The 15447-nt window shown below is 51.3% G+C and overlaps 5 protein-coding genes across 5 annotated transcripts; 2 read left to right on the plus strand and 3 right to left on the minus strand.

Moving 5' to 3' along the window:
- Positions 1 to 2195: 2195 nt before the first annotated feature.
- On the minus strand, positions 2196 to 2728 carry PG998_014185 (uncharacterized protein; the record flags this gene model as incomplete). The annotated part of the gene is made up of 2 exons (XM_066881001.1): positions 2196 to 2400; positions 2481 to 2728. 2 exons carry the CDS (start codon positions 2726 to 2728, stop codon positions 2196 to 2198), a joined length of 453 nt encoding a protein of 150 aa, XP_066723853.1.
- A 1946-nt stretch (positions 2729 to 4674) lies between these two features.
- Positions 4675 to 6637, plus strand: PG998_014186 (HET-domain-containing protein; the record flags this gene model as incomplete). Its single annotated transcript, XM_066881002.1, has 2 exons — positions 4675 to 5567; positions 5692 to 6637. The coding sequence occupies 2 exons, from the start codon at positions 4675 to 4677 to the stop codon at positions 6635 to 6637; spliced, it is 1839 nt and encodes a 612-aa protein (XP_066723854.1).
- Positions 6638 to 7192: 555 nt separating this feature from the next.
- On the plus strand, positions 7193 to 7528 carry PG998_014187 (uncharacterized protein; the record flags this gene model as incomplete). Its single annotated transcript, XM_066881003.1, has 1 exon — positions 7193 to 7528. One exon carries the CDS (start codon positions 7193 to 7195, stop codon positions 7526 to 7528), a length of 336 nt encoding a protein of 111 aa, XP_066723855.1.
- Positions 7529 to 8160: 632 nt separating this feature from the next.
- On the minus strand, positions 8161 to 9024 carry PG998_014188 (uncharacterized protein; the record flags this gene model as incomplete). Its single annotated transcript, XM_066881004.1, has 1 exon — positions 8161 to 9024. One exon carries the CDS (start codon positions 9022 to 9024, stop codon positions 8161 to 8163), a length of 864 nt encoding a protein of 287 aa, XP_066723856.1.
- Positions 9025 to 10397: 1373 nt separating this feature from the next.
- Positions 10398 to 10937, minus strand: PG998_014189 (uncharacterized protein; the record flags this gene model as incomplete). The annotated part of the gene is made up of 1 exon (XM_066881005.1): positions 10398 to 10937. The coding sequence occupies one exon, from the start codon at positions 10935 to 10937 to the stop codon at positions 10398 to 10400; it is 540 nt and encodes a 179-aa protein (XP_066723857.1).
- Between the last annotated feature and the right edge of the window lie 4510 nt (positions 10938 to 15447).

Raw genomic sequence — 15447 nt, forward strand, 5'->3', positions numbered from 1 at the left:
TCCGATTGGTGACTAGGTACCCATTCACTGGAGACTGGGATGAAGACGTGATTACATTCCGTTTGCCCTCCGTTTCCATGGTATCCACCACGAGTTGCTGTATCCCGACCTGCCGTCTATCTCGACCTGCCCGCCCTGATCATGGCCAGACCTGTCCTCTGTCTTCAGTTCGTCCTTTATCTCTGCTTTCACTGCTGTGCCCTGAGCATTCTCCTCTGGAAGAGCATCGAGCAAAGGCCGTTATTTCCGGCGAACTTCGCGCCTTTTTCGGAAGGATATGTAATAAAGAACCAAGAAACACAGCTGTATATGATGAGCAGAATTACGAAAGCCTTACAGTTCCTAGCAAGGTAGTCCTCCCCGCTACCAGCTAGCCAGTGCCACCAATCCCAGCAGTACTTTGCCATGAAGCCGGTCAAGATGACGACGACGACAATGTAGATAGCTTCTATAACCAAGCATCCAATGGTGATATAGATCCGGGTGTCGCTGTTGCTTTCCATAGCGAAATAGATGACGCTGTGCCAACGGAGCTCTCCAAGGCATCCAGCGCATCGCCCGCCAGCGAAGAGGGCTCGGGCTGAATGCCCTGCGCCAGTTATACGTGGCCTGTGTAAGCTCGGTGGCCGACTATGGATCCCTGCTCTGGTTCGGACGAAGAGGTTGCCAGTCCCTGTGGGAGCAGTACCAGAAGCTCCAGAACCAAGCACTGGCCACGATCACGGGAGCTTTCCCCAGGTCGCCGACCAAGGCACTGGAGGTCGAAGCTGCCCCCTCCCGCCGGAATGTAGACACATGAAGCTCGTATACTAGTATGCACTTCGCTTCATTAAGCTACCCCACAACCACCCCGTCAAACAAGCCTTTACCAACGGACCACGAAACCAACCCGCTCTGGGGAACTACAACCACGGCCTTTCTCAACCCTCAACGTCCTACCCCACACAACTTCAGTCCCTCATTGTCTTGCTGAAGAGTCTTTCGAAGTCACAGAACATAGAGAGGACGGACCAATCTTGGTTCCCGCCATGGTATAGCCCGCTCCTGCGCCCGACTATTCTTAGCGTGGGGAAAGAGGAGGCAGCGAAGAGACATCGGGAACTCCTCCGAACGATCCCGCAGCACGCAGCCATCATCTACACGGATGGCTCTTTCGACGCCCGAGGGAATCCAACGAGGTCCGCAGCGGGCCTCTGTTCCTTCACCCCGCACACAAGAGTAGCCAAATGCTACTCCTGGAATCTGGGCCCAGGCCTCCGGATTGCCAACGCAGAGCTCACATGCATACACAAAGCCCTGCGAATTGCCCGATCGTGGAACGCTCCCTGCTACATCTTTACCGACAGCCAGGTCGCGCTCCGCCAGACGCAAGGAACTAGCTATCTGGCCAGGCAAGTGAACAGCATTGCAGAATATCTCCAACATCCTGTCCAGCTACATTGGTGTCCGGCGCACTGTGGGATCCGGGGCAACGAGATTGCCGACAAGCTAGCGAAGAAGGGGCTTCAGAAGCCCCTCCCACGACACGACCGGCAAGACCAGCTCGTATCCCTCAGCTGGCTGAAAAGCGAGATCCACCAAAAGGCGAAAGAAAGATGGAAGCAGCTGTGGGACCTCGGAGAACAGAATGAAGACCATGGCCGACGCGTTCACGGCCTGGGGACGCAGTACCGATTGCTGACTAGAAAAGCACCGAAGTTTGGGATGAAGTCCTTCGACTACTCTGGATTCCCTGCAGATGTTTCAGCTCAACGAGCAACGATGTCACAGTGATAGCCTCGTCCTCTTTGTCCTAGTCGCTACTGTCCGTCTCTAAGAGCCGTCTCATCAGATGTCATCTGCGTAATGCGTATCGCTCGCTGCCCACCGACAAGACTGCCGGCAATCCGTTCATACCGGCGTGTCCTATTATATAATAACAGCAGAGGAGAGAGATTAACAGGACGACTCGGGAGAAAACCAATATAACTACCGGCATGGTATTGATTCTGCGCGCCAACTAATGAAGTGGTGGTATCAGGAGCGCGTTGCATTCGCTCACTTCTTAGCCCATGGTTCTCCTGTTATCCTTGCGTTGCCTAGTATACTTATTTTGTAGAGTTGCAACGAGGTGGGATCTCCATTCCAGAACGAGCTCTTAAAAGATTGATCCGAGCTTACGCCATACCCTTGATTACCTATCACAGTTCCCCTATTTACACGTTACCACATGTGTTCACGTAGTTGATGGTAGTAAGGCAATCGCCGCCCCAGTGCTTAGAGCCACAAATTCCGCAGCCGTTTTGACGGATATCTTGGTAATCCCACCATATCTGGTTGCCTGACCGCTCGCAATGGGCGCCACCCTGGATAAAGACACCGCACGTGGCAGCACATGCGCCTGTCATGGACTTGCCACTCCTATATCTATATTAGCTTTTTAACCGTCCTTCCACCCTCGTTTATAGATTCATAATTGCGGAATGGATATCCCTACTGACCCGGGGGCACCGTATAGGACCTCATCGGTGCGCTTGATATGGAGGTTGACAGTCTCGTCACAGAATTTGACAGGAATGGTTCTGCAGACACTGCTACCTTTGCAGTCAAAGGTGTCACGGGCTTCGATAATGGATGTAGCGTTTCCCAGGTCGGTATCCTCCACGTATCTGTCTCGGACTACAGAAATAGCGGATACGCCATACGTACGCACGATGGCCACCGAGGCAACGATTTTGATGAAGCGCATGATGCCCGTTTCGGCAGTAGGTTGTAGTGGTTAGGGAATTGATGTGGAAGGAGAAAAAATGTACCTGTGTCTGGAGTTCTTCAAGTATGAAAACACAGAGACTCTTATATACGCATGGCGGTGGCGATGAGACTGGTTCGAGTCTAGAATGTCCCAATGCTAACCGAGGTAGCTGGCACTCACATTTCATGGAAGAAATTGATCCTACGCCAAACCCTTGTGGTCTCCATTCCAAGATCCTCCTTGATGGCACCGGATGTCTAGCTCAGCGACTACAGCATGTATTAGGATGTAAGCACTAGGACTAAGTACACTTGGTGTCATGACAATATCCAACTGCCTTGAACTACTCGTGCCACGCCCCGCTTATCTCGATATCGTCAGCTCGACCAACCTAAAGTGGGTGCTGATCATCTAAAAGGCCGAGTTTTTCACCTACAATACCAAACCACAATGTTTTCGGCCCACGACAATATTCTGCAGTATTTCAAAGCTACATTCAATCGACGACACGGTCGCCTACGCCAATTCTGGGGCCAAACATCCAGCAATTGCGTGTCAATTCGGCGTTCCAGTACTATCACCATGCCACTCTGTAGATTGGGAATCTTATAGTTACAGCCCCGAGCCGAGGGATCAAAACTCTAACTGTGATGAGGACCCTAAAGATTCATTTGGTCATCCGAAACGAAGGATCGAACCCTGGTACTGACGAGATCCATATGGTCTCATTTGGGAATTCATTCCTATTCCCTTAGTAAAAAGGCAGCACTTTGGTGTCTAAGGGATAGTAATAGTTAGTGTATGGTAGAGGCGTAAAAGATGTGGGTTGCGCTAATAGCAATGGCCCCCTTCTTCTCCATCTTCTGGCTACTGTACAAAGTACAATGATAACCGGGCCGCTGTACCGGAGGGTACTCCGCCACGCAGTTGGCATCGGATACGACCTTGGCGCTGGGCAGCAACGCAGAAGGATCCATCCGGACTGGGTATCAAAGTAAGAAGACAAGGGTACTCAGTACTTAGTATAATGTGGTTTACCATTCAGCCGGACATTCCCGACAGTTCTACTCAGATATCTCAGCCATAACACTTTCGATCAATTTAAATCAATCGCTATTTATCTTGCTACCTAAGTCTATATGGATTCCACAAGTCCGCGCATTATGACCTGTCTGACCACAAATGCCACAGCGCCTGTGGCCTTCCCTTTCGACGGACCCCCACTTTCACCTTCATCGGTCGCTAGACGCTTAGCCTTTGCCTTCTCGTCCTGTATCTTTTGGGATTCGTCAATAGTAAGGGCCCCTCCAAGCTGTACTCGTTGGTCAATCATCGGCTTTCGCATCAACCTGGTGGGCGACGAATGTAAGTAGCGAATCCTGCTGCGGTCCGACCCGGCTTGTGGCAGTCGATAACAGCCATAAGTGGCCTGTGGACGCCAAAAAACCACAAAACACGCAACGACTCGACGAGGATTGTCATTACATAACGAAACGACTAAGACTAAGGCTGTCCATACCCTCCTCTGTGTTGAGTAGGCTCTCACCAGGGCTACGCCTGTCTTCATGTCTGCCATAGCTAGGTAGTTGCATATGGACAATTAACTTGATTCTCCAAAAAAAAAAAAAAAAAAAAAAAAAAGGTCAAGAAGGAAGCTCAGAGAAGGAAAGCCTAGATGTTCCCTGTCCAGAAACATAAATAGTACCAAGCTATGACATGTAGATCTCACACAGGAGGGTGTGGGTATTTCCTAAGAGGCTGACAGCTTGACCCCACTAATGCTGAGAAGAGAACGAAAAGTACCACCAGCCCGTACATCCGCGCAAGGATCTTTGCGTAATCTAGTCTTTTCTTCACTCTTTCCATCCACGAGAAAGGCTCCGAGGGCACTCGCCTCCAACCCACAATCCAGCGGTGCCAGTCAGACATCGCATATCGAAAGGATGGCGCAGTTTACCTACCAACCACTTGACGCAACCGGACGGCAAATACGATTACTGGATCTTCTTCCAAGTACGGGTGCTGTCCGGTGTCGCCTCCGCCATGCTTCTCTCGACGCACCTGAGCGATACGAATCTCTGTCATATTCCTGGGGGTCGCCGGAGATGACTGTCAAGATTCTTGTCAATGGCCTTGGCTTCCTCGTTACCCCTAACCTTCATACTGCACTGCAACATCTCAGAGAGGGCAGCACAGGGCGGCTCAGGACGCTGTGGGTCGACGCTATCTGCATCAACCAGAGTGACATGGCCGAAAAAGAAGTTCAAGTGCCCCTCATGCGAGACATATACATGTCATGCCAACGGACCGTCATCTGGCTGGGCCGACATGACCTCTTCACCAAGACTGCATTGGAGGCGGTGGAATTCATGGCGTCTCGCTCCGGCGAAGAGGAGAGGCTCAACTTCTACGAATGGAGGATGGTCCGCCGCGGCGGGCTAAAGAGCGGCGCGTTGGGGCATATCCGGTACATTGCTGATGCGCTGCACTCGGCCGCCGCATTTAATGCGCTGTTTGGACGACCCTGGTTCACACGCATCTGGGTTGTGCAGGAGCTGGCGCTGAGTCCCCAGGCCGTTGCCATCTGCGGCCAGTACCAAATCGACTGGGATCTTATCAGCAGGGCGCACGGGAGATCAAAGACGAACTTCGAGGTACCAAACCACTTGGGAACGTTACTACGGTTTCGAGACTGGCCCGCAAATGTTCCAGACGACCTGATGTCACATATGTTAATGGCGTGGCACAAAGGGAGTCAGAACGCCAAGGACAAGATATATGGACTTATGGGACTCCAGACAAGCCACGGCGCGGATATTCCGATCAAGGTCGACTAGTACGAAGTTTCGCTATTGAGCTTTGGTCATGTGCACACACCCTCCTTTCACAACTAACCAAACTTACGAGCTCTCTCCTACTACTCAGCCTCATTATTCATAGCGACTAACTTTGAGAAATAGTGTAGCAAGCGACAGCGAAGTCTTCACTCGGTTCACGAAAACCTACCTCAAGATCACAGGCAACCTGCAAGTTCTCACAATTTGTAGAGGCTGCAAAGCCGTAACAGCAGCCGCTGAAGATGTACTTTCGTGGGCAATTGACCCCGTGTACGACAAGAACAGAGAGCCTCTGCCGGACCAACTGATCGGCTGGTCCTTCGAAAGCTGGCATCGGTACCCACGGGGGTTCAGCGCCGGCGGCGAGAGTAAAACTTGCAGGCCATCCTTCGACGGAAATCTACTGGGCCTCCAGGCTATCCAGCTGGATACCGTAACGAGGGTCAGCTTCGTCAATACACCGGCCTCGGCGGGGATAGGCGATTCGTATGTCAGGGGCATCATTAATTCCATCGCCAGCGCCGTTACCTTCGGCCGTTTCTACCTGGACGCCAGAAATCTGTGCTTGGGTGCTGGTAGCGCAAGCGCTATGTATGGTCCGACGAAACAGAAGAAGATGGACGCATTTTGGCAGATACTCCGCGGCCGAGATCCGACGTGCGAGGAGGAGAGGGCGAGGAAGGAAAGCAAAGATGTCGACGGTGTCTTGATCGGCCTCGCTAGACCAGTAGCGATGGGAACGTACGTGGCCTTACCCATCCTGACCGCGGCCTATATCTACATGTTGATCATGAGTGGGATACTGGGGTTCACTTCGTACATAGAATTCTTTGGGCGGATCGGCATTACGAAGCAGAGACGATTGATCACGACGAAAGACGGCTACATGGGACTTGCACCCCGGGACACCAGGGTTGGAGACAGAATCCTCATACTGCAAGGATACTGCGCACCAATCGTGGCCAGGCCTGGCCAGCGTTGGAGGGTTGTTGGTGATGCTTATATCCATGGAATTATGGAGGGGGAGGCCTTTGACGGAACAATATGTAGACTTTTATGGTTCGAATAATAGGCCGCGGATTAGAAGTAGGGGGCGTAGCTATTTAGAAACTGTCTGGTGTTCAGCCAACGCCTTTGCAATCAGGCCAATCCTATCCGTCACGAGCAGATCCACCCCTGCATCTGCTTGAAGCGGTGAGAGGCCGCTCAGGATACAATCGCGTTGGAGATGCCAAAACAGAGGGCGACGAGAAGAAGACAAGCCTAGGCATAATCAAATTGGGAAGGTCGAGTCAAACGGAAGGTCGCGATATAACAGCATCGAGGCGGATAACATGGGAACGGAGGGCAGATCGGGCTACAATCGTGTCTAAACGAAAGGTCGGCATAGAGCTGAAATCGTGGAACTCTATTGTCGTCTCCTGCGCTGTATGTCTTCCTCCTTAAACTTGCAGTCCCTCCATTTCCTACCAATGGTCAGAAAGACGCTGGATATTACGTGCTTGCCAGCGTCAACGAGTATAATAAGAAGCTCACCGACCGTGATGCTGATCTCGGCAATACTCGCAGCGACCTTCAGGAGCACAAGGAGATTACCACGCGTCTCCGTACTGAACACGAGGCGATGAAGCGGACGTTGGAGGTCACTCAGTCGAAGCTCGTGTCTAGCGAAGAGGAGCGTTTTCATGCGCGAGAAGACGCAGAGAAGCACCATGGTGACCTCCGCAGCCTCAACCAGAAGTACTCAGAGTTGCACATAAGTTTCACCGAATTTACCAGCAAGCACAACTCTACCCACAAAGAGCTCTTATCTGTCAAGCAAGCCACGGCTGCTCTTACGAAGGAGAAGCACAAGTGGCTGCACGGGAAGAGTGAGCTTGACGAGAGCTTGCGCAAAGCCAACCACGAGTGCGATGAGTTCTCGAGCAAGATCGAGGAGTGGACCAAATCGTATGAATAAGGAGTCGCACAAGTTGAAGCAGACCGCCTCCAAAGTTGAGTACGAGAAAGACGAGTTGCGCCACTCCCTCGAGGAACACATCGTGCAGGCTCCAGAATATACTTTAGGACCATGTTAAATGATAGAGGTAGACCCTGGTTTCAATGACTTGTTGCTTCTATCTATCTAGCCAAATGTATAGGCACCATTTGCCCAGATTCTAGTTCCCCTCCTAGCCCGTTGCTTGGTATTTGTTGAAGAGGCTCCCCTCCAGTAGAGACAAGCTCGTGTCTCTTCTAATAACTTCGGAATGTATCTGTTCCAGCTGTCGAGACGCCGCCTTTATTCCTCCGGTGCTGTTACTAGGATCGCCATCGAGTCAAGCGCAAAGTCCGGCTGCCGCACAAGTATCTCAACCCAGCCCGAAGAAGGGAGTGATATTCGTGTTCACTTCAGTTTTGAGCGCGAAGGTGGGTTGGATTGATTTCACGGACAAAGATTCTAGTCTAAGGAGAAAAGAGAAACAGAAATGAAGCTATCGTGGGCTGGTTTGAACTAGACAGCCCCTGTGGCGCTCTGTAGCTTCGTAGCTCTCTGCTGTAGCTCATGCCAGCAATTGCCGTTGTTTAGTCCCTAGCTCGTCACAGCTTTCATCAGCGCCGCCAGTTCGTCAACCTGCTCCCTCCTCCTAACGAGTATCCCAGCGCGAGGAAGGCAAGAGGCGACGTGATTTTGATGAGATTTGTTACAGCCATCATGAGTTTCCTCCTCCTCTCCCCTCGTCCCCGTTCGAGGAGCCAAGCCTTCTCGTTTACATGAGGGAACCGCTCCAGTGGAATTTCCTTGCCCAAGAACTTCGCCAAGGGCTCCCATCCGTCGCCCATGCGGTACTCAAGTAGTCGGTTCGGCGGGACCATCCTCCGCACCAGCTCGTGGTGCTCGTCATATCGTCTCCGCGCGTTTGTCCGCGCATCACGGGGGTTATCCGCCTCGAAGAAGCCCTCGAACACCGTCCGTAGCCCTTCCGTACTGTGGCCCCCGCATAGGGGGTCCAATATGTACCGACGCAAGGGGTAGTCCCACGCGTATGTGCACTTGAGTAGCGTATCAGATATGCTCTCGAGCCAGCGCTCGAAGGGGCGGATGACCAATATCACTTTCGCGCCCGGGTAAGTTGAGATGAGCTGGGGCGCGAAGACACCCGCGAAGTCCGTCACGGCCTGGAACTGGCCCATCCATGCGTCCCATTCCGCCTTGGACCACGGCACTTTGACCTCCTCCCTCTGTGGATCTTGGCCTTTTCGCTGTCGATGAAAGTGGGCGTCAGCTGCGGCCTGCCATCGAGCCCATTCTTCGTCGGCTGGGTACTTGAGGCAGTGGTGCACATAGCGGTAGCCCAGCGTCTCGAGCGCTAGCGACATGGAGAAGGTGCCGGTGCGGGGGGAGTCCGACGCAGAGGAGGCCTTCACCAGAGGCCAGACTGCCCTGTAGTAGCTCTGGAGGCGGGACCGGGCCATGTGCTATAGTAAGGCCATATGCCATAGTCAGGGCTCGTAAAGATAAGACGGCGTATTCAGCGTTAGACCGAAGTCGCTAGAAATTGAAGAAATAAACTCACAAATAATAATTTGAAAGGGAAGGGTGAAGGAGTGAGTGGCCTGGGCTAATGAGAAACAGCAGATTGAGAGTCCTGTTCATGAGTTATTATATCAACATGTAACATTGGTCTACTGATTCCCCCATTGCTCATCTTTTGCTATTACATCTGATTGCCGGGTACGTTACACTTCTTTAGCGCTGTGCTTCGTTCATTATTCTTCTGCCGTGTCTCAAATAACGAACAAATCTCATGAACCGCCCCCTAAACACGACATCTGAACTCAAAACCATACAGAAACGCGCCTCTCTCTTTTTATTGCAAAAGTTACTTTCTCGCGGCTATATGCACTTCAAAAACTGTTTCATGGGCAATGCCGTAGATTGAGACAATCTGGTAGAGGTTGTCACTTGGATAGGTAGTGAAAAGGAGATTAAGATGATCGTATCGGACGCAGTGACGACCGGATCGTGGATTGAGTACTTCCCAACTATTTCACCATCATTCTTTGCTTGAATCGGTGAAAATTTCATTCCTTGAGTATAGGGAATGCCTATCTCGGATTGCGGCACTTGAATTATTTGTGTGCATTGCGGAAAATCAAAGAACACAGCCAGGCACTGTATGTTCAGGTCTCATAAGTCAACGTCACACTTTACTTACTTCCACCAGCTTATAGGTCACAGGTATCCCACCGATAAAATCAGATAAGCGCTACTGTATTATTTATGTGCGTGTACGTTTTCCTAAACTTAGGGGCTACATATGCACAGTGCAGTGCAACCGGATACGTGAGATAGCAATATTCAACGCATTTGTCCGTGCACCAAGGGGGGATTTTATTATGGCCTGCAATTGGCTGGACAGGTGATCCGAGCAGAGGTCCGGTTCTTCCAGCAATGGTATCATTAAATTTACATGAAGTTGAATGTGCATCACCACCATATACTAGTTGACCTGCAGCATATAACCTTCACTTGCTACTAAGACATGCAACACAGGACAGGCCGATGATGAGACGTTGAGGTAGCAAGGTCTGTGGTGATAGGTTCAAAGTTAAATACCACAGACAATGTAATGTAAGGAATCGTTTATTCACAATGAAGAAACCACCTTATTGGCAGAAGTCAGGCCTCTGCACTGGATAAGACCCCCAGGCCTTTCTAACCATCTTCGCCGGCTTTCATCCCATTTCACTTGGTCGCCCCTTACCTCTGTTTAAAATGGATTATTAAATAACTGGAGCTCAAATATCACACCGAAAGGGGCATGGTAGCTCGCAATTAGTTACACTCAAACACCCAGATCCTGGGGATAGTAAGGCACAGGCGGCAGCGTTGCGGGGCTACGGCGGCGACTGCGGCTGCTACTCCCGTAGTAGGCGGGACGGATGGTCGTGACGTTACTGACCTCGGTGGATTTGCGGCTGCGGCCGTTGCTATGACTATAGTTATGGTGACCATGGCCACGATGATGACCATGGCTATGGCGTGAGCTCGAGCGGTGCATATCATGGGGGTATGGGTGGACTGGGTAGGTGCTGGTGACTGGAGGCTCGTCGTGTGCACCGAAGGTGCTGCCCCAGATGTCTGGCTTGCCCAGGTTGGTGCATGAGCAGATGATCCACAGAATCAGTAAAAACCCCGCGATGGACCCGATGATAATACCGGCTATGGCGCCGCCCGACAAGTTGTTGTGGCCCGAGTCGTTGCCGATGTCGGTTACGACAGTAGCCGCCGCCGTCGCTTGCCGCAGATGTAATGCGTGGGTCAGGGCCGACGGGAGCGTCCGCGTTGGCGTCCACACCAGCGGCAGGTTGGTTAAGGGAGCCATTGTTTCGCACCTTTTAGGATTTTTCTTCTTTTTCGTCTCTTTGTACCTCTGGATTTGTGCCACAGAATCTCTGTGCAGTGCTGCCGTGGGATCTAGAAGAACCTGAAGGGGTTTTCGGTGCCTTCCTGATTGCGAAATGCGAGTCACTGGACTGCAACTGAGTTATGACACGGTCGTACGATGGCTTTGGCTTTTACGCTACCAGCGAATTGAATTGTTGTGTATGATTCGTAGGCCCGGTGGGCTATCCGTTTTGCCTTTCAGAGTATCCCGACCAACTAACTGAGAAAACCAATTCCATTCCAACCCAAACTCAATTGAAGGGCGGAACTCTGTCGAGTTTTCTATACTTTCGGATGCACTGGGGAATCTTGGTGCGGAAGATGGTGTGCATGTGTATGACGACATTGTTAGGTCAACTGTTTCCGAGTCAGGTTAACACAAGATTTTCGCAATTTTTCTCAATTCTATGCAGGAGGCTGGGCAACATACTTAATATAGGAAATCAACAGGGTGCAATCGTCATGGTAATTCCCGAAAGAAAGCCTCACGCCCATAGTAATTGAGTCGCAGTGGTGACGATACTTTTTCCGTGCTTCCAGACATCGGATGTGTTGGTTTGATTAACGGCCACCCGCGGTCTTCAGCTGGTATGATTTGTAAGGCGTACAGCAATGTATATATTTCGAAAGGTGGCGATCCTTTGACAGACAGAATACATCAGGAGCTATCGACTAAACGGTTCAGTTCAGACTCACAGCATCAATTTCGGTTTTAGTTCAACACTGCAGTTATTCATGTAATAGCAGTAGTACATCCAAGGCGGACGAACAAGCCATGTCGAAACTATATCACACACACCCGCATAGCGGCGAGCCCAACGCGTGTAAGAGCGAACCTCTTACCTTCCATCTCTCCATTCCATAATCTTCTTTCCGTTTTCCTTCTGCAAAGAATGATGTGCCTTCGGCGAGCCCAACTTCTCGTACTGTGCCTGGCGCTCCCGTACGGCATGGGGCAATAGCCGGGTTCCCGCGCCACCTGGATATTACCACTAGGAATAAGTACTACCTATTACAATATATGGGCATTCGAGGCTGTGGGTAGGAGACCTAACTAGAAGTACTTCTCAAGGCAAGATGAGTGTTAGCCTATTCACTGAACCGGAGCCTTGAACATCCATGTCGAGGCCCAAACTATGTATGAATTAGAAGACAATCATGACCCAGTACCTGAGCACGACGGCTAAACTCGCCATTCGTGTGAAGTCTACGGTTGAGTTAGGCAGTCACAGACGTGGCATGAAGGAAATAGGACTTGCCTAATGTAATTAATATTGTAAGATCACATGGTGGGGTTGGATGTCAAGCATTTAAGCTGTACTTTTCCTCTACATCTCCTCGCCATGGTAGCATCATTTCCATACACTTTCAATTCCGACGTGCACAGCGTCAATTCGCACCCTATACCGCGTTAGATTGAAACCGATCCAAATCACAGGCCGTAAACGAGTTCTCTAAGACGATTTCTCCGCAATTCAGATGGGTGAATGAAGGAGTTTCCTACTAGTGCAGGACGTCCTAGCTTCAGGCGCTACTGTGGTAGGCAATTAGGCTGCGCTGTTTACACATCTTTGGCCGACTACTTTGCTTATAAGCCCAATTGAAGATGACCACCGGCTTGTTGTCATTGTTGACAACACGGAACTCGATTTCGCCTTCCCGTTATTCGATCGTCGCGGAAACAGGGAGCTGTGTAGTGGCAACACTTGTGGTTTTTCTGCATTGGCGACATAGAAGCGCTGAAGCCGACGTAATATCGGGGTCGTAGGGGAATAGGACAACACTATTGTTCTCCTGGTGTACGGCAGTATTTGTGCTTGTCTCAGCTACTAAAGTAGGCTTGTTTTCGTCTACGACTGTTGACACTCGTTGATTAGGAAGGGGGGATTGATTGTTAACATGACTATCGCTGTCACTATCGAAGAAGGTCGCCTTCTTGGTTGCAGTTGGCGATGGAGGTTCTTCGCTTGCCTTGCGCTTGCTGTCTAGGAAAGGAAGGTATTGTTAGCCATAACGGACCGAGGTCTAGCTACCCAAACGGATCGGAAAACTTGCTGGGCCTCTTGGGGCATCTTGAGTGTCCATTGAGCTACAATAGCGTCTCGCATAACGGTAAATATAGCAAGCTGCCTGGCTTGCGGGCATGAAATGCTGATCGCATGATGAGCTCGAGTTTGTTGAAACTCGCTAAGACAGCTGCGGATCTGGTTTCGAATCCCATGTGGGCGGGAGGAATCTCGGGTCCAACTTCTCTTCGGCGTGTCTTGACGACGAGAAGTTCTTGGTCAGTCCAGGAGGATTGGGCAGTTGGTCCTAAAATGATGCGGGGTCGCGAGCCAGTTCCACGTTAATGACGGCGCTTTCTAGGGGACCTGGCCCGCTAGTTGCGCTAGTGCGCTATTGAGGTCTGCGGGCAACTATGGAAGCCATGACCGGAAACAGCCCGTGAGAGACTTCGAGCTGATGCAGCCAAAAGGGAGTACAGGAGAATATGCCAATGGGTGATTCTGATTCCATTCAGAATCAGCGCACCACGTCAGACACGGTACAATTGGAGACTACGGTCGGGCGGACTAAAATGGTTGTTTCGGCCTCCCAGTGTCGCTTTTCTGCCCGCTACTCGGAGGGAATTGGGGGGACCCGAAAGCGCCTCGTGTGAGCCAGCAAGCGTCACGACTGAGAATGGGACATAACAGTATCAGCGGCTGTTCGTGTCCCCATTCGGCCCAAGTCTGCTGCTGTTCGCCGGCTTTGCTCATTTGAAGCGGCGATGCCATCAGCAACTCTACATCCTGCGGGCTACATCTTCCCTAACAACGGCTTAACCATTTAATACTCCTGTACGTTAGAAAGGGTACGCACAGCATAATATCCATATCTGAATGCAGAGCTAGGTGTGACACCTTTAAATTGGCTGCGAAAAAGCACTTCCTAATCGAGAGTCTCCAGCATCGCATAGTGAGCTATACACCAGTCACACCCTCGAGTACTGCACGGATCCCTTCTTGATAATGGTACCTTGGGGTATGAAGCTGATCGGGCCCTAGTATCTTCAGGTAGCATGATCGGAAACAGATGCAATACGAACCGGAACAGCAGGTTGAAGGTTTGGGGTTACAATGAGCGTATGCTACTATCTCAGTAAGTGAGAGGATAACCAGATGCGTTTCGGCTACTGTCGTGAACGTGACCGGAGTAGCCCAAACTACAGAGCCACAAAAGCATTTCGGCAGCTTTACTAGGGACTACCTTCGCCGTTATGCAAAATGGCTCTTTCCCCATTTCGTCCAATGCTGCTCCCAGCGGTAGTACCGGCGCTTGTCGTGGCGCAACGACCGACAGTGGCACTGAAGCAAGAGGAACACATTAACTGCCCGGTCAATGAGTGACGCTTCATTCGTTCTTAGTGTCCTGAGGCCACAATTGGTTGTTGGTAGTCGACCGCCTCAGGATACCAACACGCCTGTGGAGGTCTTACAACTAGCTCATGACGCGTGACAGAGGACACTCATCTACGAAAGGCCTTCCTACCAAAGCCCGCCATTTCGCATATTCTAGTAGGCAGCGAACAATAGCCATCTGGCTCAACACTGTCCACCTGATCTCAGCCTAGTTCAAACCGCCACAACACTTGTTACAATGATTGACGGCCATGACATTTCCCTCTTTTCCACAGCCCCCTTGGGCGTCTTCACGACTTCGACCCACGATGCAAAGACGCGACGCCAGCTCTACGCATACGCCATCAACTTGAGTGATGAGGATCGTATGCTTCACTCCATTATCGCAGAGTTGTCGACAAGCCTTGCCAAGATGCAGACAATGTATGCACTATAGCCCCAGGTGCTACACACACAACAAGAGCTCATTATCGCTCTCGGAAAGGAGACCACGGCCATAGGTCGAGCTGCGCCACTGTCAGCAAGGGCTGGATGGTCACCATTCAAAGATACCCGTTCAGCCCGCGCACGGTTGTCGATTCCCGCACGGCAGTCGAGCCCCGTCGCTCCCCCGATCAGCCCACTGATGGTGTTGGCGGAGTCGGCCGTGATGGAAAGCCGCGAGGGAAGTCATGGCATGCGAGACTAGATCTGGTTCATTCAGCTCGCCATCGCCGTAGATCCCCTCCAAATTCGCTCCGTGCATTAGGACCGAAAATGTAGAGCGTCGGGCGACACCTAAGAACTTCTGTGCAAAATGAATGATTGAGCTTTATGGTAGATTGCTCCTGCTCACGCCCTATCATGCACGCCCGCACGTCTCACCGAAGATACAGACCTGTAGATCCTGCATGGAGCATCCTGCTGAAAGCAAGTACAATTGTACTCACCTGGCGCCAACCGCGCGAGCCTTCGATAATTTGACATACTTAAGCAATAGGCCCGGCGCGTGATACTTGCAGGATCGCAGGGTCCACAGCCGGAGTAAATAGCTTGTCCAGACGGAAG

This window comes from Apiospora kogelbergensis (assembly GCF_038363985.1).
Source record: "Apiospora kogelbergensis strain CBS 113332 chromosome Unknown utg000010l_segment0_segment0, whole genome shotgun sequence".
In the NCBI taxonomy this organism is placed as follows: domain Eukaryota; kingdom Fungi; phylum Ascomycota; class Sordariomycetes; order Amphisphaeriales; family Apiosporaceae; genus Apiospora; species Apiospora kogelbergensis.